Source organism: Triticum dicoccoides, chromosome 4A (genome assembly GCF_002162155.2).
Source record: "Triticum dicoccoides isolate Atlit2015 ecotype Zavitan chromosome 4A, WEW_v2.0, whole genome shotgun sequence".
NCBI classification, from domain to species: domain Eukaryota; kingdom Viridiplantae; phylum Streptophyta; class Magnoliopsida; order Poales; family Poaceae; genus Triticum; species Triticum dicoccoides.
The window spans coordinates 657720839-657738393 of record NC_041386.1 but is presented as its reverse complement, the minus strand read 5'-3'; the positions used below and the strand labels follow the sequence as shown (position 1 = coordinate 657738393).

General features: G+C 44.8%; 1 protein-coding gene across 1 annotated transcript; it reads right to left on the bottom strand.

Annotated features, from left to right (window-relative positions):
• Positions 1-2181: 2181 nt before the first annotated feature.
• On the bottom strand, positions 2182-6024 carry LOC119283990 (very-long-chain 3-oxoacyl-CoA reductase 1-like). The gene is made up of 3 exons (XM_037563312.1): positions 5907-6024; positions 2626-3003; positions 2182-2533 (listed from the first exon to the last, which is right to left on the bottom strand). Exons 1-3 carry the CDS (start codon positions 6022-6024, stop codon positions 2373-2375), a joined length of 657 nt encoding a protein of 218 aa, XP_037419209.1. The 3' UTR covers positions 2182-2372.
• Positions 6025-17555: the final 11531 nt, after the last annotated feature.

Sequence of the window (17555 nt, the reverse complement as noted above, 5' to 3'; positions counted from 1 at the left end):
CTCTTGTCTCGGTTCGTAAGCAAATCGAGACTAAAGGTTTTGGGCTTTAGTCCCGGTTCCAGAACAGTGACTAAAGACCCGTTTTCTACTAGTGTCAAGTTTTATAAGTTGGTTTGCTACCTCTTATGTTTCACATGAAAACATAACAAATTACGGTTTATGATATTAAAACAACATTTTTCTTTCTTAGAAAGCAAAGTTATTTGAACACTCTTCAATGTATTTTTATGTCGTTGACCTATCAAATTTCTTAAAATATAAATAATGATAACAAAGAACAAAAATGGTGCGGCAAAGCACACCTTCGCTTCTAGTTATATTATCAAACGGAAGGGAATAGTAGAATGGATTATAATATAAAAAATGGTCTGTCTAGAGCATATCTAGATGTGACATAGTTATGTCATATCTAAGCTGATGTCCACTCTCTATGCGGTCTATTTTTTTTGTTCATTTTTTTATTTTTTGTTGCTGCATTATATATTTATAGGAGCTTATATCTGATATCATTAAAAAATATCTAGATGTGAATTAGAGAAACCGTATAGAAAATTGCAAACTTACCTGACACTGCACATCGATACCTTTGCCTCTGTACTCAACGTAAAGGTTCATGGAGAACTGAGCAACCTACCTGGTTCAAATGTATGCAGAAAAAACCCTCTCAAAAAAATGTATCCAGAAAAACCAGTCACTCACACTGTTTGGCGCTTTGGCACTCTCTCGTCGTGCTCATTCCTACGGTACGAATTACTCCCTCCATCCCATAATATAAAAGCGTTTACTCTTATATTATGAGACATAGGAAGTAAATTTGAATGCACGCCCAACACGTGTGGTAGTGTAACACTGCATATTACCGTTTGGTGGAGGCGTAGACGGAGTAGAACGATAAGGAGGGTAGCGCAAACGTGGAGCCGGAGCCGATGTTGACGACGGCGCCCCTCTCCCGGTCCACCATCCCGGGGAGCACACCCGCCGTCACCTCCGTCATGGCCCACAGGTTCACCCGTATCATGCTCACCCACGCCTCCGCGTGAGTTATTTACCCAAAACCACCACATTATGGGCTAGGGTAACAGATCGGTACCACATTTGAGGCAGGGCACAAAAAACCACCAGAATTGTGCCTAATACGTAACGCGGAGCACTGATGCTCGAATTTGGCCACGAAAATAGCGGATCTGACCGGTTGGGCCCACCTATCGGGCCGATGTGGCATGCCTACATGGATAATTTGCTGAGGTGGTCGAAGGCCCACCTGTCGCCCTCTCTCTTATTCCCCCCTCTCTCTCCCTCCAAGCCTTCTTCTTTCCCACATACCTCAACCACGGCCAGCCGTACTCATGCCGCCGCCGGAGCCTTAGCCCGACGAGCCATCACCGGCGAGCCATCACCGGCGAGCCTCCCCGCCGCTCAGCTACCTGCCATCTGTTCTCTAGCCGCACTTCCAGCTACCTGTCATCCGTCTCGCCCGGTTCCGACGAGGATCCGCCCCGCCGCCGTCGTTCTCGTCCCCCGCTGCTGCGTCGAGCGTCGAAGCACGATGACCGGGTTGAAAGGCGCGCGGTCGCCCCCTCCCCCACTTCCGATAGAGGCAGCTGCGGCACGGCGACTGTGACAGAGGCGCACGTCGTTGGTGTGGTGCGCGCGCGGGCGGCGGAGGTAGGCGGAGGCCGGTGGAGTCCTCCTCATCTCCTCGAGGAACCCGCCGCCGCAGTCCGGGCAGGTGAGGTCGACCCCGTGCAATCAGGAGGTGATTTTGGCACGGGTGCACGGGGCGAAGGAGTAGCCGTGCTGCTGGTGGCCGCCGGCCTGCACGTGCACACGGTGCGAGTAGGAGTAGGAGTGTGAGTGCGCCGTCTCCCGGTCGACGAGCGCGCGCAGGCGGAGGATCTCGTCGACGGAGCAGGGCAGCCAGAGTGGGCCGCCGAGCTGTATAGGCGACGGGGATGCCCGACCGCAGCGGCGAGTCTGCGGCGTCCTCTCCGCCCGAGCCCACTGTCGTCCTCTTTTCAGCGCCGCCCGAGCTTCTCCTCGCCGCAACTGCCTCGGCCTGCTCCCCGGTGCGCCGCCCACGCGGCCTTGCCTGGTCGTTGCGCCGCTCATGACACGCCCATAGCGTGTTTGCTGAAATGCCCATGAGAAATAAAAAGAAAAGGTGAAAAAGGATAAAAGTCATTGACAAGTGGGACCCTTTTGCCACCTCAGCAAATTATCCACATAGGCACGCCATGTCAGCCCGACAGTTGGGGCCGACTTGTCGGTTTCGCTGTCTTCGCAAGTAAATCAGACAATCAGTGCTCCGCGTTACGTATTAGGCGTAATTCTGATGGTTTTCTGTGCCCTGCTTCAAATAAGGTACCGATCTGTTACCCTAACCCATAAGGTGGTGGTTTTGGAGAAATAACTCCCTCCGCGTCGACCTCGTGCAGGTACACCACGCCCGGCTTGGCCACCCCGGCGTTGTTCACCAGGACTCCGACGTCCAGCCCTGCCACCGCCTCCCGGAGCCGCCCCATCGCCTCATCCCCTGCGAAAAACACCATCAGTCAGCACGTCTGGATTATTTCTATATATGTGTTGAGTACTGCATGTGTGTGCTGCAGTGGTACGGTGCTTCACCTCGAGGAGTGGAGCCGAGGGAGAAGTCGAACTGCACGGTCTTGGCCAGCACGCCGTGCGTTCGGGAGACGGTCTCGGAGATGTCCTGGAGCATGGCGGGGTCGCGGCCGACTGGCACGAGGTTGAGGCCGCGCTGCGCGAGCTCCAGCGCCATCGAGCGGCCGATGCCGGACGTCGGGCCGGTCACGACGGCCCACGCCCCGTAGCGGCGGCGGAGGTCCTTGGGCTGGCCGGAGATGTGGAAGAGGCGGTACGCGACCACGGCGGCGTAGATGGCGCCGAGGATGACCAGTGAGACGAACCATGGCTCCGGCTGCCGGAGGAACGCGTCGGGTGCCCATCCACCTCCTCTCTCTCCCCTACGCTGCGCTGCGCGTGCTAATTAAGCGCTTGGAGGTTGCCGCTGCGTGTGCTAATTAAGTGCGTGTCGCGCGCATGCTTGTCCTGGATTTAAATTCTTAAATTCTAGGCCAACAATGGGGGCAGCTCGCTCGTGCTCTTGCCCTTCCGACTTGGCCAGTCCCCGGTGGCCTGCAATAAAAGTGTGTGCGGGCACGCCCAGCTGGTGCTCCTAGTGGCAGCGGTGGGGACTACGAAATGAAGTAACAGGGGACCGATCCCCTCGGGTTAGATGAACTGGTCACATCTACACGGGTTTCATTTTGCAATTTGTAAATATACTACTCTCTTCATCCGGAATTACTTGTCGCGCAAATGGATGTATCTAGAACTAAATTATGTCTAAATACATTCATTCCTCCGACAAGTACTTCCTCTGTTTTTATTTACTCTACGTATTACAGTTGACTGAAATTTGACTAAGTTTATAGATAAAAATGTAAATATTTAACATAACAAATATATATAATGTTAAAGTACTTTCAATAATAAATTTAATGGTACTGATTTGCTATTGTATATGTTAATATTTTTGTTTATAAACTTGCTCAAAGTTTACAAAGCTTGACTTTGACCAAACCAAATATGCAGACTAAATAAAAACGGAAGGAGTATTTCCGGACGGAGGGAGTAGTACACTTCGATCAAGAGCAGTAGTAACATTTTAACTTAAAAAAAGTACTTCCTCCGTTTCAAAATAGATGTCCTAACTTTATATTTACAAAGTTGGGTCATCTATTTTCAAACTGAAGGAGACATTTTACGCACAAGCTATTTTTTTTAGAATTGCTATTTCACATCTAGATGTGAAATAATATCTCACATCTAAATCTTCCACCATTCAATCTATCTGGCGCTTGTCTTTTCGTGCGAGCCCCTGATTCCCGTCGCTGGCTGCGTAGGTTGCGCGTAGTCGTTTCGTTTCTTCGGTCCATTACGTGTCTTGTGTGTTGATTTCGTTGTTGGGAGCAACTAATTAACGAGCGCTCCTTCGGGAGCCTCGCAACGATCAGTGCCACTTGGCGCGCTCACAGCTATTCGCCACGTGTCGCGCTTTGGACGCTCCCTCTGGATTTTGTTTTTTTTATTTTTACGCACGCGTCTTTGGCTTTTTAAAAGGTTTTTTTCATGGGTTTTTTTACGCTTTGGTTTTCTACCGGTCTTCCCTAGCTTTTCGATCAAAAAATATTTTCGAAAAAAAATAATTTTTTGCGCAAAAAAAATGCATTTTTTTCGCGAGAGTCACGGTTGTGCTTTCGCGAGAGGCACGGTTGTGCTTTCGCGAGAGGCACGGCCGTGCCTCTTGAAAACGAAAAAAAACGTGTTTTCTATTTTTTTTCTTTCGCGAGAGGCACGGTTTTACTTCCGCGAGAGGCACGGTTTTGCTTCTGCAAAAGGCACGGGCGTGCCTCTTTTGAAAAGGAAAAAAACACACTTTTTGTTTTTTTTTTCTTTCGCGAGAGGCACGATTTTACTTCCGCGAGAGGCACGGTTGTGCTTTCGCGAGAGGCAGGTGTGTGCCTCTTTCGGAAAGGGAAAAAACGCGTTTTCCGTTTTCTTTTTTTTTCGTGAGAGGCACGACAGTTTTGCTTCCGTTAGAGGCACGGTTGTGCTTTTGTGAGAGGCACGTGCATGCCTCTTTCGAAAAAGGAAAAAAAATGCGTTTTCTATTTTTTTTTCTTCCGCGAGAGGCACGGTTGTGATTTCGTCAGAGGCATGGGCGTGCCTCTTTCGGAAAGGAAAAAAAAACTGTGTTCCCGATTTGGTTTTTTGTCGGTTTTTTCATTCGGTTTTTTCGTGAAAAAAAAGTTCGTCAAAACCTATTAACATGGGATCTAGTTTTGAAGATCTCGACGTGAAGAATCCAATGGCGAAAGCGGTTCGAGATTTGGACGTACGATTTAAGAGATAAAACGTTTTGAATAAGGCCAGTACTAGGCGCCGGCGGACCGGCGCTAGGTTCGGCCGGTCCGGCCCCAGCCGTTGGATCTGGTACAGTACAGCCGTCCAAAAAACATTATTCGGCCCGGTCTAGCCTTCCCTTGACCCGTCTTCTTCCTCCCAACGAATCCCAAAAAAATCCCCACGCCGCTGCTTCGGCGGCTCCGCCTTCGTGTGCAGCTCGGCGAGGGGAACGGCTGCCGGCCGTCGGCCGCTTGCACCTCTATTCCTTGTAGCCCCTCTGCTGCTCGCCGGAGAACCTTCTCGCTAGTTAATTTTCAGTTGCAAGCTCCACCTCAGACGGTTGCAACTCCCCCCGTCGACGCTCCATGGTTGCGGCACCCAATGTGTCGCCGCCGCCACTCGTCGTCGATGCTCGCTACGACCGACGACCACCAGTAAACGACATTGAGTGGATGTAGCAAAATACATCGTTGGTAGTAGCAAAAAACACTAGTGGTGGCCACAAAAAAAGAAATTGGTCGCCGGCGTCACAGCTCCGCCACCATGGATGTAGCAAATTACCTCACCGATAGTAGCAACATCAGACGACAGTTGCTGCAAAAAGAAATTTGGTCGCCGGCATCGCAGCTCCGCCACCATGGATGTAGCAAATTACCTCGCCGATAGTAGCAAAATCAGACGACGGTTGCAGCAAAAATGTCACCGTCGTCGCGGGGTCGCAGGTCCGCCATGATGAATGTAGCAAAATCGTTTGCCGGTTGCAGCTTTTTGCGCCGCTGCTTCCAGCTTTTTGCTTCGATGGTTCCAACATTGGCAGCGACGGCGCGGTTGCAGCTCGCCGACCATCGATTGTAGCATCGCCGACCGTCGATTGGCCACTGTGCAGGTAGCTTTTTCATTGGCCGCTTCCAGCAAAAACCTAGCCGGTTGCAGCACCGGAGCCTGCCATCTCCATCACCGGCAACGCTGGTTGTAACTTTTCGCCGGCATGCTTCCAGCAAAAAAGCCAGCCGTCGCAGCACCGGAGCGTGTCTTCTCCATCACCGACGGCTGCTGGTTTGCAGCGCCGCTTGATTGTTGTCTGGTCAACGCCATGGCTGTTCCAGCTCGCCGGGGAAGATTGCCGTGGTGTGGCTGACCATGGCTGGCAAGGAGTGGTTGCGGTGAGCGGGGATTAGAATCAGAGAGATTGGGGAAGGAAGAGATTGGGAAACGAGTGGATGTGCTAAACCGAGGAAAGGATATAAAAGGATAAGGGGAGGCGGTGGGATGGACCCAGATGCCCACGTGAAGCGATCAAAAGGTACGTGACGCGGCGTGACCGGCCGAACGCTCGGCCGGTCTGCCGTACGCAAACGTTTCCCTTTGAATAAACGGATCTACGAAAAAGGGAAAACTCCCAGGTTGTGAAGAAACAACGAAATCACTAATTAAGGAGTACTTCTTGCGGAGATCACTCCAACTTTCCCAGGTTGCGACAAGTGGTGTGTTTCAGCGATAAAAATTATAAAAAAGGAAGTGATCCCCGTGCGAGGATTCGAACTCGAGTCTGTTTGCTACAGAAGCGCTGCTAGCCACCAGAGCAAGCGGCTGCATATGTCCAATAGCGCATCGCCACAATATATAACAACCTTCTATTGTGGGATAAGCCCCCTTACATGTTATTTCCTATACGTGTAAGGTAGCATATAGGTTTTTGAAACATTAAACACATTTCGGAAAATACGAAAAGAATATTTGAGGAAATGTGAACACAATTTCAAATTTCAAATAGATTGTGAAGATTTTGTGAACATTTCAAACAACCAGAACAAATATTGTGAAGGTGTTTGCACAAAAGTGTACTTTTTTATGAAAGTGTTATATTTTGAAAATGCGCAACCATTTTCTGAATTTCTGAACACATTTTCGGCAACATAAATATCTTTCTGAATACGTGAAAAAATTATGCAAATTCTAAACCACAAACATTATTTGGATTTTTGAACAAATATTTGAAGAAATAGAACATTTCATGAAGTGCTGAACAACAAATTATAACTACAAACATTTTTATAGTTTATAAACAAACGTTGAAAAATGGATTTTTTTTGGCAAATTGTGAAAAAAATTTGGAACCACGAACATATTTGAAACGTGTGAATAAATTTTGAAACATTGAACATTTGTCCAACTGGGAACAAAATTCAGAAGAACAGGAACATTTTATGAATTTGTGAACAATTTTTTTGAAATTGCAAACAAAATACAGCAGAACGCTCTAAGAAACTAACTACAGTTCTAGACATAACATTATTTGACAAAATCCCAAACTTTTTCAAGTTTTGAGTAATTTTTTGAACGTATGATTTTTTTTCACAAACGCGGCAGAGGCTCTTACCCAAACCAGTTCATATTTCAAAATTTATTCACATTTTTTGAAATGTGAATAAATTTTGAAACCACACATTATTCGAATTGTGAACAAATTTTGAAACCATGAACATTTTCCGAATTGTGAACAAATTTTGAAACATGAACAAAATTCAAATTCGTGAACGAATTGTAAACTCGTGAATATTTCCAAAGTTTGAACAAATTTTGAAATCATAAACATTTTTTGAATTGTGACCAAATTTTGAAACATGAATAAAATTTGAATTCATGAACAAAATTATAAAACCGCAATCATTTTTTGAATCTGCAAACAAATTTTGAAACTGCAATTTTTTTTGAATTGTGAACAAAATTTTTAACATGAAAACATTTCAAATTCATGAACAAAGTTATAAAATTGTGAATATTTTTCGAATATCTGCACAAAATTTTAAACCGTAATTTTTTCCTAATTGTAAACAAATTTTAAAACATGAATAACTTTCAAATTCTTGAACAAAATTTAAAAATAGTGAACATTTTTCATATCTGAGAACAAATTTTGAAAACCGTAAACATTTTTAAAATTTGAACAAATTTTCTTAAATGAACAAATTTCAAATGTATGAACAAAATTATAAAATTGTGAACATTTTTTGTTAAACTGCGTACATTTTTTGAATTGTGAACAAATTTTGAAATATGTTGATATTTCAAAGTTCATGAACATAATTATAAAATTTTGAACAAAATTTAAAATTGTAAACATGTTTTGAATTGTAAAAAATTTGAAACAATGAACATTTGTCGAATTATGCACAAATTTTGAAACTGTGATTTGTTTATGAATTGTGCACAAATTTTAAATTAATAATGAACGAAGAAACAAAAGAAAAAAATATAAAGGAAAATGAGAGAAAATAAAAAAAAAGAATACACAGAATAAAGAAAAAACCGATTCAAGGAACCTTCTAGAAGTTTCCCAAAACCAGCTGGAGTTCACAAAACCGGGGGCGTTGGAACAGTTAAACTGACCGGCCGTTGCGTCGCTGCTGGGTCGCTCGCCTGTGCGAAGCGCTGCCAGTTTGACGCAGCAAGCGGCAAGTAGCATTTTCCGTTATTGTGGGCCTGTTATCCCCTGAGTCAGGGCTTGGGCCTGTTTTTTTCTTTCTATTTCTGCCGTTTGTCCTACGCTCGAGCTGTCTCAGTCGTTCCGTTCGGTCGCGACTGAGTTGTCTGTGCGCAGATCTCTGAATGTAGCACGGTCTATTATCACTTTGTTGTGGGCTTATCCATCTATTCGTACGTGTATTTTTCGTACATTTGCTTGGATCCCACAAGAAGGTTTGGAAGAGAATAAAACAGTGAGAGAGAGAAAACACATTACCTTGTGAGCTTATCCATTCCCTTTGTCTCTTCCTCCCTTTCTTTTTTTCCTTTTTTTGATTTTGCGTGTCCATGGTCAGTTTGTGTTCTCCGCTGCCGTCTTTTTTTTTTGAGAATTCCATACTGTTTTATATCTTTTGTTATTTTTTATCTTTTTCATTTTTCGTGCCTTTTTTCTTTTCTTTTTTTCTTTTTAATTCATGATAGTTTTAGTACGTGAACACTTTTGAAAGGGCAAAAACGCTTCTTCAACAATAATAATTAAAATAAATTGTGAACACTTTTTGAATTGATGCTTTTTTAAAATTCATGAATAATTCTAAAATCTGTAATACTATTTTATGAACATTTTGTAAAATTGGATTAACTATTTGCTAATTCTCACCACATGAATTAATTGTTGTAAGATTCATCAAATCCACCCTTCAACAAGCAACAATTTGGTCTAGTTGCGTGCCCACCGTCAACATGCAACTAGACCCACTTTTTTTTATTAGAATTGCTATTTCACATTTAGATATAATATGCTATCTCACATCTAAGTCCATGACTGTTCATCTTTGTTTGTCTTTAAAATTTGCACAATGTGATCGTCTCCCACGTGCTCGTTCATGGCATTGACGCGACCTGGGTTCACGTCCATGTGAGTTGGGATGGGCCGTTGTTGGGTTTTCTTTTTCGCGAGCCCAGCCTGCCGGCCGTTGGATTAACTATTTGCTAATTCTCACCACATGAATTAATTGTTGTAAGATTCATCAAATCCACCCTTCAACAAGCAACAATTTGGTCTAGTTGCGTGCCCACCGTCAACATGCAACTAGACCCACTTTTTTTTATTAGAATTGCTATTTCACATTTAGATATAATATGCTATCTCACATCTAAGTCCATGACTGTTCATCTTTGTTTGTCTTTAAAATTTGCACAATGTGATCGTCTCCCACGTGCTCGTTCATGGCATTGACGCGACCTGGGTTCACGTCCATGTGAGTTGGGATGGGCCGTTGTTGGGTTTTCTTTTTCGCGAGCCCAGCCTGCCGGCCGTTGTTTGTGTCGGTTGTGCGAAATCACTAATTGAGGGAGCGCTCCCCGCGCGCCAAGTGTCACGCGCGGAGTACTCCTCAGACTTTTCCGAGGCGCTCCGCGCGGGACACTTGGCGCGCACGGCTTCTCCCCTGATTTCTGGTTTCCTGTTTTCCTTTCTGGTTTCCTGTTTTCCTTTCTGGTTTTCCTATTTTTGCTTTAGTTCTTATACTTTTAATGTTTTGTAATACCTTTTGATCTGTTTTGAGATCTGTTTCTCTCTGATGTGGGCGAACCGTCATCGTACACTGTTCTTTCTTTGCCGTCGTCTCCGCCCGTCGCGGCCGCCGCTCTTGTCGCTTGGTTACGGCGGCCGCTGTTACGGCCGCCGCACTTGTTGCCTGCTCTTACGGCGGTCTTTCTTTAGCGTCGACCGCGCTTCTCCGTTCGCGATATCGTCGTTCCTTACCGGTTGCCTTCGTGGGTTTTCTGTTTCCCTCTACCGTTTCTCCTTTTGTTCCCATTATATTTCCGGGATATGGAGATTTATGGGTTAGTTACGGGTGGGGACTACCAGCACTATCAAATGTCAAGTTTCAACTGGGTTTTGTGGGATTAGTTCTTGGTAACCATTGTGTTCCTTGCAGTTACGGCTTGTCCTTTTTGCCGTATGCCTGGTGGCCCGTGTTCTTCTGTTGATTCTTCTGTAGATGGGTTCAGTGTGGTCCTGGATAGGCGTTGTTGGAGGCGTGTTGTAAGAATGTCATTTTATAATTGTTCAATTTTTGGCACACATGCTTATTTCTTTTCGTGCTGCCCATGCTGTTTAGATTTTGATTATGATCCTTGTTTTGATTTGTTGTGCAGTATGTTCCAAGCAGTGTTAGAGCTCATCTTGCTCGTTACATCGAGGAGTGTAGGGCTTTAACCATAAGGAGGGGTGACGAAGATACTGATCTTGCTCTTCAGTGCAATGAGGTTTATTTGTATGGTGTTCTGTTTAGTCATGGTCGGATGAGGAGAAAATTCCATGGTCCTTCCTGGGAACGATTGGTTAGTGATTATGGAGTTCGTCCTCGTGATATAATGATCATTAGGCTTGAACATTATGGAACTTGGATTGGTATTGATTTTTATCGTGTTGGTCGTGGAGATGCGTTGTCTCCTTTATCGTTTGTTGGTAAGGTTTATTTTTAAGGAAGTTTTTATCTTGTTTTATTATACATTTTGATTTTTCTGTTTCCTTAAGCCCGTGTAATTATATTTTGTAGCTCTACATGGGTTGAGCGACTCTGAGAAGGAACTTGTTGGGAGTTGTTATTACACCCATGGTGTTTTTCTTAATTATTAGCAGATGTATTTCATGAGGTGTCAACTATTTGATGATGAGTACATACCCTGTTGTCCTTTTGTTCACAGGATTGATTCAATGAATGTTAATGGTCATCATATGGTCAGATTTTTTTCCACTGTTTTTTCTTTGTTTCTGTTTATTTATTCATTTTTTTACCTCTTCTCTTTATAGTTTTGAATTTTTGTTCTATTTCTAATAGCTTGATATTTTTTGTCAGGTTATTCCTGATATTGTTGTGAGGAGTTTGAAGGAGTTTGTGATATTCCTGATATTCCTGGATACAGGCATGTTTTGAAGGAGTTTGTGATATTGTTGTGAGGAGTTTAAAGGAGTTTGAAGGTTATTTCTGATATTTCTGATAGCTTGATGTTTTTTGTCAGGTTATCCCATTTTCGCTTGTTATTCTCATGCCAGGCCTCATACCAGGCACGAGTTAGGCCGGTTTGCCTGGTTCAAGGTCAGTTCTAGAAGCTTTTTCCACCATGCTGCTTCTCCATTCCTTTTAGGCCTGTCACCTATTTTTCTTTGGTGGGCTCCCAAACTGTGGATAGGCGCTAGCTTTTTTTAGGGTTTGAACATGCGCACTAATTGACCATCAAACCTTTTTGGTGGCTACGTGCCACACGAAACGCATACTATAGCTTGCATGCATCGTGTCCTGGCTAGCTACTGATTTTTTTCTTTGAGCATCAGTACAGACACATGCGCTCATATACACGCGCATACACTAACGCCTATGAACGCACACACGCACACCCTACCTCTATGAGCACCTCCGAGAGACTGAGTCGGCATATCATCTTGAGATTTTCGAAGTCACCGTAGGCGCCTCGTCGTCGACAGGAACGTCTCCTCCCACTGAAAGCGCATCGCCGGAAATCCTGAAATGAATCCAGGAATAACGCGAGCACCAGGATTTGAACCCTGATGGGTTGGGGATACCACTGTCCACCTAACCATCTCAACCACAGGTTGATTCGCAGGCTAGCTACTGATTGACCAACTAACAATTCTACCACATTGGTACCTTGGCTGGTTAATATACGTGCAAATTACCCGCCAAAAAAAAACTACGTGCACAATGATTGACTAATTAATCTTCCATTCAGACGTATGGCAATGGGCAATCCTCTATGGCAACGGGCATCTACTAATTAAGCTTCCACGCATGCTCAAGGAGGTCAACATGATGGTGAACCACACCAGGGGCTCACCAAAGCGCTGACAGAGGAGGAGAAGGCACGGTGTGCCTCCATCCATCATCCTCTAGTCAGCGACGCAGGAGCACAAATCGCCGGACCTTGCTCAGCGTGTCCGGTGGATCATGTACGCCTTCAAAATATACTACCATCCTTCTGCTTCTTTTTGTTGCGGAAAAACTTCCAATCTATTCATCTTCAATCATGGCAATACAACGGATACCAGAAATAAAAATTACATCCAGATCTGTAAACCACCTAGCGACGACTACAAGCACCGAAGCGAGCCGAAGGCGCGCCGCCGTCATCGTCCCTCCATCGCCGGAGCCGGGCACAACTTGTTGTAGTAGACAGTCGGGAAGTCGTCGTGTTAAGGCCCCATAGGACCAGCACCCCAGAACAGCAACCGCCGCCGATGAAAAATAACGTAGATCGGAAGGATCCAAACCGAAGACACACGAACGTGGACGAACAACGCCGAGCAAATCCACCAAAGATAGATCAGCCGGAGACACACCTCCACGCGCCCACCAACGATGCTAGACGCACCGTTGGAACGGGGACTAGGCGGGGAGACCTTTATTCCATCTTCAGGGAGCCGCCGCCGTCTCGCCTTCCTGAGTAGGACACAAACCCTAACAAGATTGAAAAAAACGACTAAAAATGGAGCCCTCCCGCCGGCCCTTGCTAGGATCCACCGCGCCTCCATGACCCAAGGGCCACCGGAGATGAGGCGGACCTGCGCCGGTGCCGGCGAGAGGCACGAAACCTAACTTTCTTTCTTGGAGCAGGAGGCAAAGCCCTGGCTCTGGGTCTACCATCCTTCAAAATATATTACCTTAAAAGGCAGTACTGCAATTTTGCATTTTTATTTATTTACTACACTAAGGGCTACACTACACTCAGCTCAGTTCACAACCAGGGTATGACTTATGCTATGCTGAGACGCTAAATCAAATTTGCAGTCCAATATTGTAAAAATGAGTCTTTCTTTCTTTATTAAAATTTTGAAATGATGCTCTTTGCGAAAAGAAAAATTTAACCTTATTCACATGCTAGTTTCGTATTACAAAATGAGGTTTCTATTTTTACCAGGCACAACGAGGAGGAGGAGGTTAGCCTTGATGACAGATGGCGCCTCGGAGGGATCAATGCTGCAAAAGGATGAGGATATCGATGAAGATGTGAACCATCGAATCAATGCTGGATGGATGAAGTGACGCCAAGCTTTTGGTATCCTCTGCTTTTGGCAAGTTCTATAGGACGGCGGTTCGACCCGCAATGTTGTAAGGCACTGAGTGTTGGTCGACTAAAAGATGACATGTTCAACAGTTAGGTGTGACGAAGATGCGCATGTTGAGATGGATGTGTGGCCACACAAGGAAGGACCAGCGGAATGATGATATACGAGATCGAGTTGGGGTAGCAACGACCGAAGAGAAACTTGTCCAGAATCGTCTGAGATGGTTTGGGCATATTTGGCACAGGACTCCAGAAGAGCTAGTGCATAGCCGTCGACTAAAGCGTGCTGAAAATGTCAAGAGAGGTCGGGGTAGACTGAACTTGACATGGGAGGAGTCCCTTAAGTGAGATCTGAAGGATTGGAGTATATCACCAGAGAACTAGCCGTGAACAGGGGTGCATGGAAGCTTGCTATCCATGTGCCATAACCATGAGTTGGTTGCGAGATCTTATGGGTTTCACCTCAAGTATACCTCAAATTGTTTGGGATTAAAGGCTTTGTCGTCGTCGTCGTTGTTGTCGTCATCATCGTCGTCGTCGTCGTCGTTGTCGTCGTCGTCGTCGTCGTCGTCGTCGTCGTCGTTGTTGTTGTTGTTGTTGTTGTTGTTGTTGTTGTTGTTGTTGTTGTTGTTGTTGTTGTTGTTGTTGTTGTTGTTGTTGTTGTTGTTGTTGTTGTTGTTGTTGTATGAATTTTGCACGTAAAAATGATAAAAAGTATGAAACTTGGTGGACCACGATACTCGGCGTGGTCAGAGGTAAATGCATTTGTTGGCGCTCCCCAACCAACCCGAGAGAGCATCAACTGAACCAACAACCACACTCAATGCATCTTGGCTAAAGAAAACCTCTGGCAACCTACCAAGATGACATTGATCTCAGCAACCCATGGTCCTAGGATAAGCTCGCACACCAAGATGACTCTCGTCTAAAAGAGGCCAAGGACACACCGAGGTACATTTCCGGCACAAGAAGCCCCATGAGGAACCTCTCTTTTACATTATCCAATATTGTACTTCTTTGAATATGTAAAAAAATATGATTAATTGGCTCCTTTAGCACACCGGTTGCTCATCTCCATAAAACAGCGAATGCTTGAGCTCCACCTGATGGTATCCTTCAAACTTAACCAATAATGTACTTCTTTGAGCAAACATAAAATACCGTACCAAAGTAAACATGTTAAGTTCCTCCCCTCCTATGTCCGCCAATCATCTCCCTTCACCTAATTCATCACTAGCTTCGCTTTTATCCATGTCCTGGCGTTGCTTTACATCGTTGCCAACTCCGGCTCGCAAGCTCTTGCCACAAGTAATATCATTATGATATATTTTAACTCTATCAATAATGTACTTCAATGAGAGAACGTAAAATACCATCCCTAGCCCATCGTGTCCATTTCTCCTCGCTTTCCAAAAGGCGCCACTTTCTTGGCTCTACACTAGGACAACTGCCCGTGCATTGGAACGGGAGAAAAAACCCACATACACATGACTTGTGTTTTGATATTGACTACTGGGATCAATATCGCCTGGAGACACTTATATATTTCTCCGTGTGTCATAATCTGTATATATATAGTAATCCAACATTACCTAATCCTTATTCATGTATGTATGGTGTTTGTTTCCCTTTCAGTTTTCGCGTCCTAGTAGCCAGTCAGTATGAGTTCGTGGTGGACATAAATAGAGTCAAATTTAACTTTTTGTTTAGAGATGAGTCAAATTCAACCTTAAAACAAAAACCCAATATATGCATAGTTCGGACAACAAAGACATGTGTGTACACTAACACATTCATGTTATGGACTCGAAGATTTTTATCGATGTGTGAAGGATCCAAACAATTAATCTCAACAAATAAATCCAAACTATTAAAAACAGAAAAAGAACCTGTCAATGTGCGTGCACGCTCCATGAAAAAAAAACGGTTGAACCTGTCAATTGACTTACATGCGGATCTCGTGGTAAACAAAAACTATTTTTCTGTGTCGAGGTTTTATGTAGTTCGAGCCGGAGCTGCTATTTACTAAGATATTGAGGTTTGGATATATTATCGCATGCTATATGATATATCAGTCATGAGGTTTGGCTAACAAACATTTGTATTTGATCCCTTTCACTATGTGTTTGATCCTTTTTGCTAAGATATTGAGTCATGCTTGACACATGTTAAATCAAGAGTGTCCGACGTCGCTCTCTGTATATACTTCTTTTCTTGGTCTGGACTTGAACTACTAGGCTAGAGCACTCATGGCGCAAACATTAGGCCCCCGCCCCCTGTGTAATAAAGATGAAAAACATGCCTGTATCCAATACTGCATCACACAAAATTATGTCCAGTGGCTTATCTATGTTGGATTCTAGGAAGAAGCAACCACTGGAGGTACATGGAAAGCCAAGACGCACAACGGAGGAGACGAGGATGGAGCTTGAGTATAACAACGATAACAACGGTGGCGCGGCTAGGCTTCACCTTCACCTCCGCCCCCGAAAACAAAATTGGAAGGGCAAATTTTGGGTGGGAAACTATCAGGCAGGAGAAAATACGTTTATCTCACTAGGGCATCTGCCAGGCCACCGCTCCAGTGAGAAGATGTGTCTCCACGTTGACCAGGCTGGCCCCGGGAAGTAAACACCACCACAGAATGCAAGTACGGTCCCTTGTCGGTTTCTATAGAATTCTGCATGCTTTTTCGACCAACAAGCTTGCGGGGCCTGTTTGAGGGCCTAGATGACCTTTTGGGGTGTCAGAGTTTTCCACGCTTGCGCACGTGTGTGTGCATGTATTGCGAACGACGGGGAGGGCTCGCTGACCGCGGGATAGACTATACATCCCAGTGCACCGCGTGCGGTTCCACTGGGGCCATACAATGAGCAAACGAGATCCTCATCCATTTTGACCCAAACGGACATGCGCGGACCGTTGGTGTGTTGGAGTTGCCCTTGCGGGGAAGAGAACAACAAGATAATGGAGTTGCCCTTACGCGGAAGAAAAGACGAGACAACTCGGAACCACGCCTTGGAGCAGATGAATAAGGCCGTCCTTTGCTTTCTACTGACCGATGAAGGCCAATTTTATTGATATTGCCTGATGACAATCTTCCCATCATTGATTGCTATTATATGTAGTTTGACTCATTAAACCTTCCTGGTGTATATGCCCTGTACCAAATACATAAACAGTGATCAAAGAAATGGAAGACAGCATGGATACATTCCCAAGATAAGATAACATGACATGTACAGCTGATTGATCGATCGAAAGAAACCAATTGTCAAAGCAAAGAAAGCTTCCACTCAAAACAAAGAACCATATATTTACAGTACAAATATTTGTGCAAGGCAACTTGTTAAACAGGTACTTTTACAGAACCTACCTTCACGCATAAAAAACACCAACCAAAGTACAACCACAACAAAAGAAATATTACAATAGAATGTCCATGGATCTCGGTTCCACGCAACCAAATGTATAATGCTTAAGCTACAGTTGTTCTACATGGCACTTGAGACGGCTCGCTCCATCAACTAAAATGAAACTCGACTCCCAGGAAAGGGACTCATTAGCCAAACAAATAAACAGCCATGTCAAACCCTTCCTAGCCAGTACGCAACACCTGCATGCTAGCACCTCACTTGGAAAATCAAACGCCCGGCCTCAATGAAATGAAGCTCTCGCGGCAGCCAAGGAATCAGGATTTCTTTGGTTCCAACTGACCATACCACATATAGATCTCCTACATTCTCACCACAGGAAAAATAACTAAGTTACACACACCACTTGATTGGTGTTAGGAACACACCAACAGTCTTGCACTGACTTGAACCGTTGCAGCAACTGTAGCAATCCAAAGCAGCAAAAAGGGGCCGTCGAGATCGCCCTGCCACCACCAAACCTATGATGAAATGATACAACTGATTAATGGACCAAGAATAGTAGATCAACGTACATCACCAAATGCATAACATGAGTAGATCAAGAAGATTTGGTGGTACACACGGCACAAGGATCAAGTAAATCACCAATCCTTTGCCAATGAGTCAAAGCACAGCGCAAACTATTCTAGA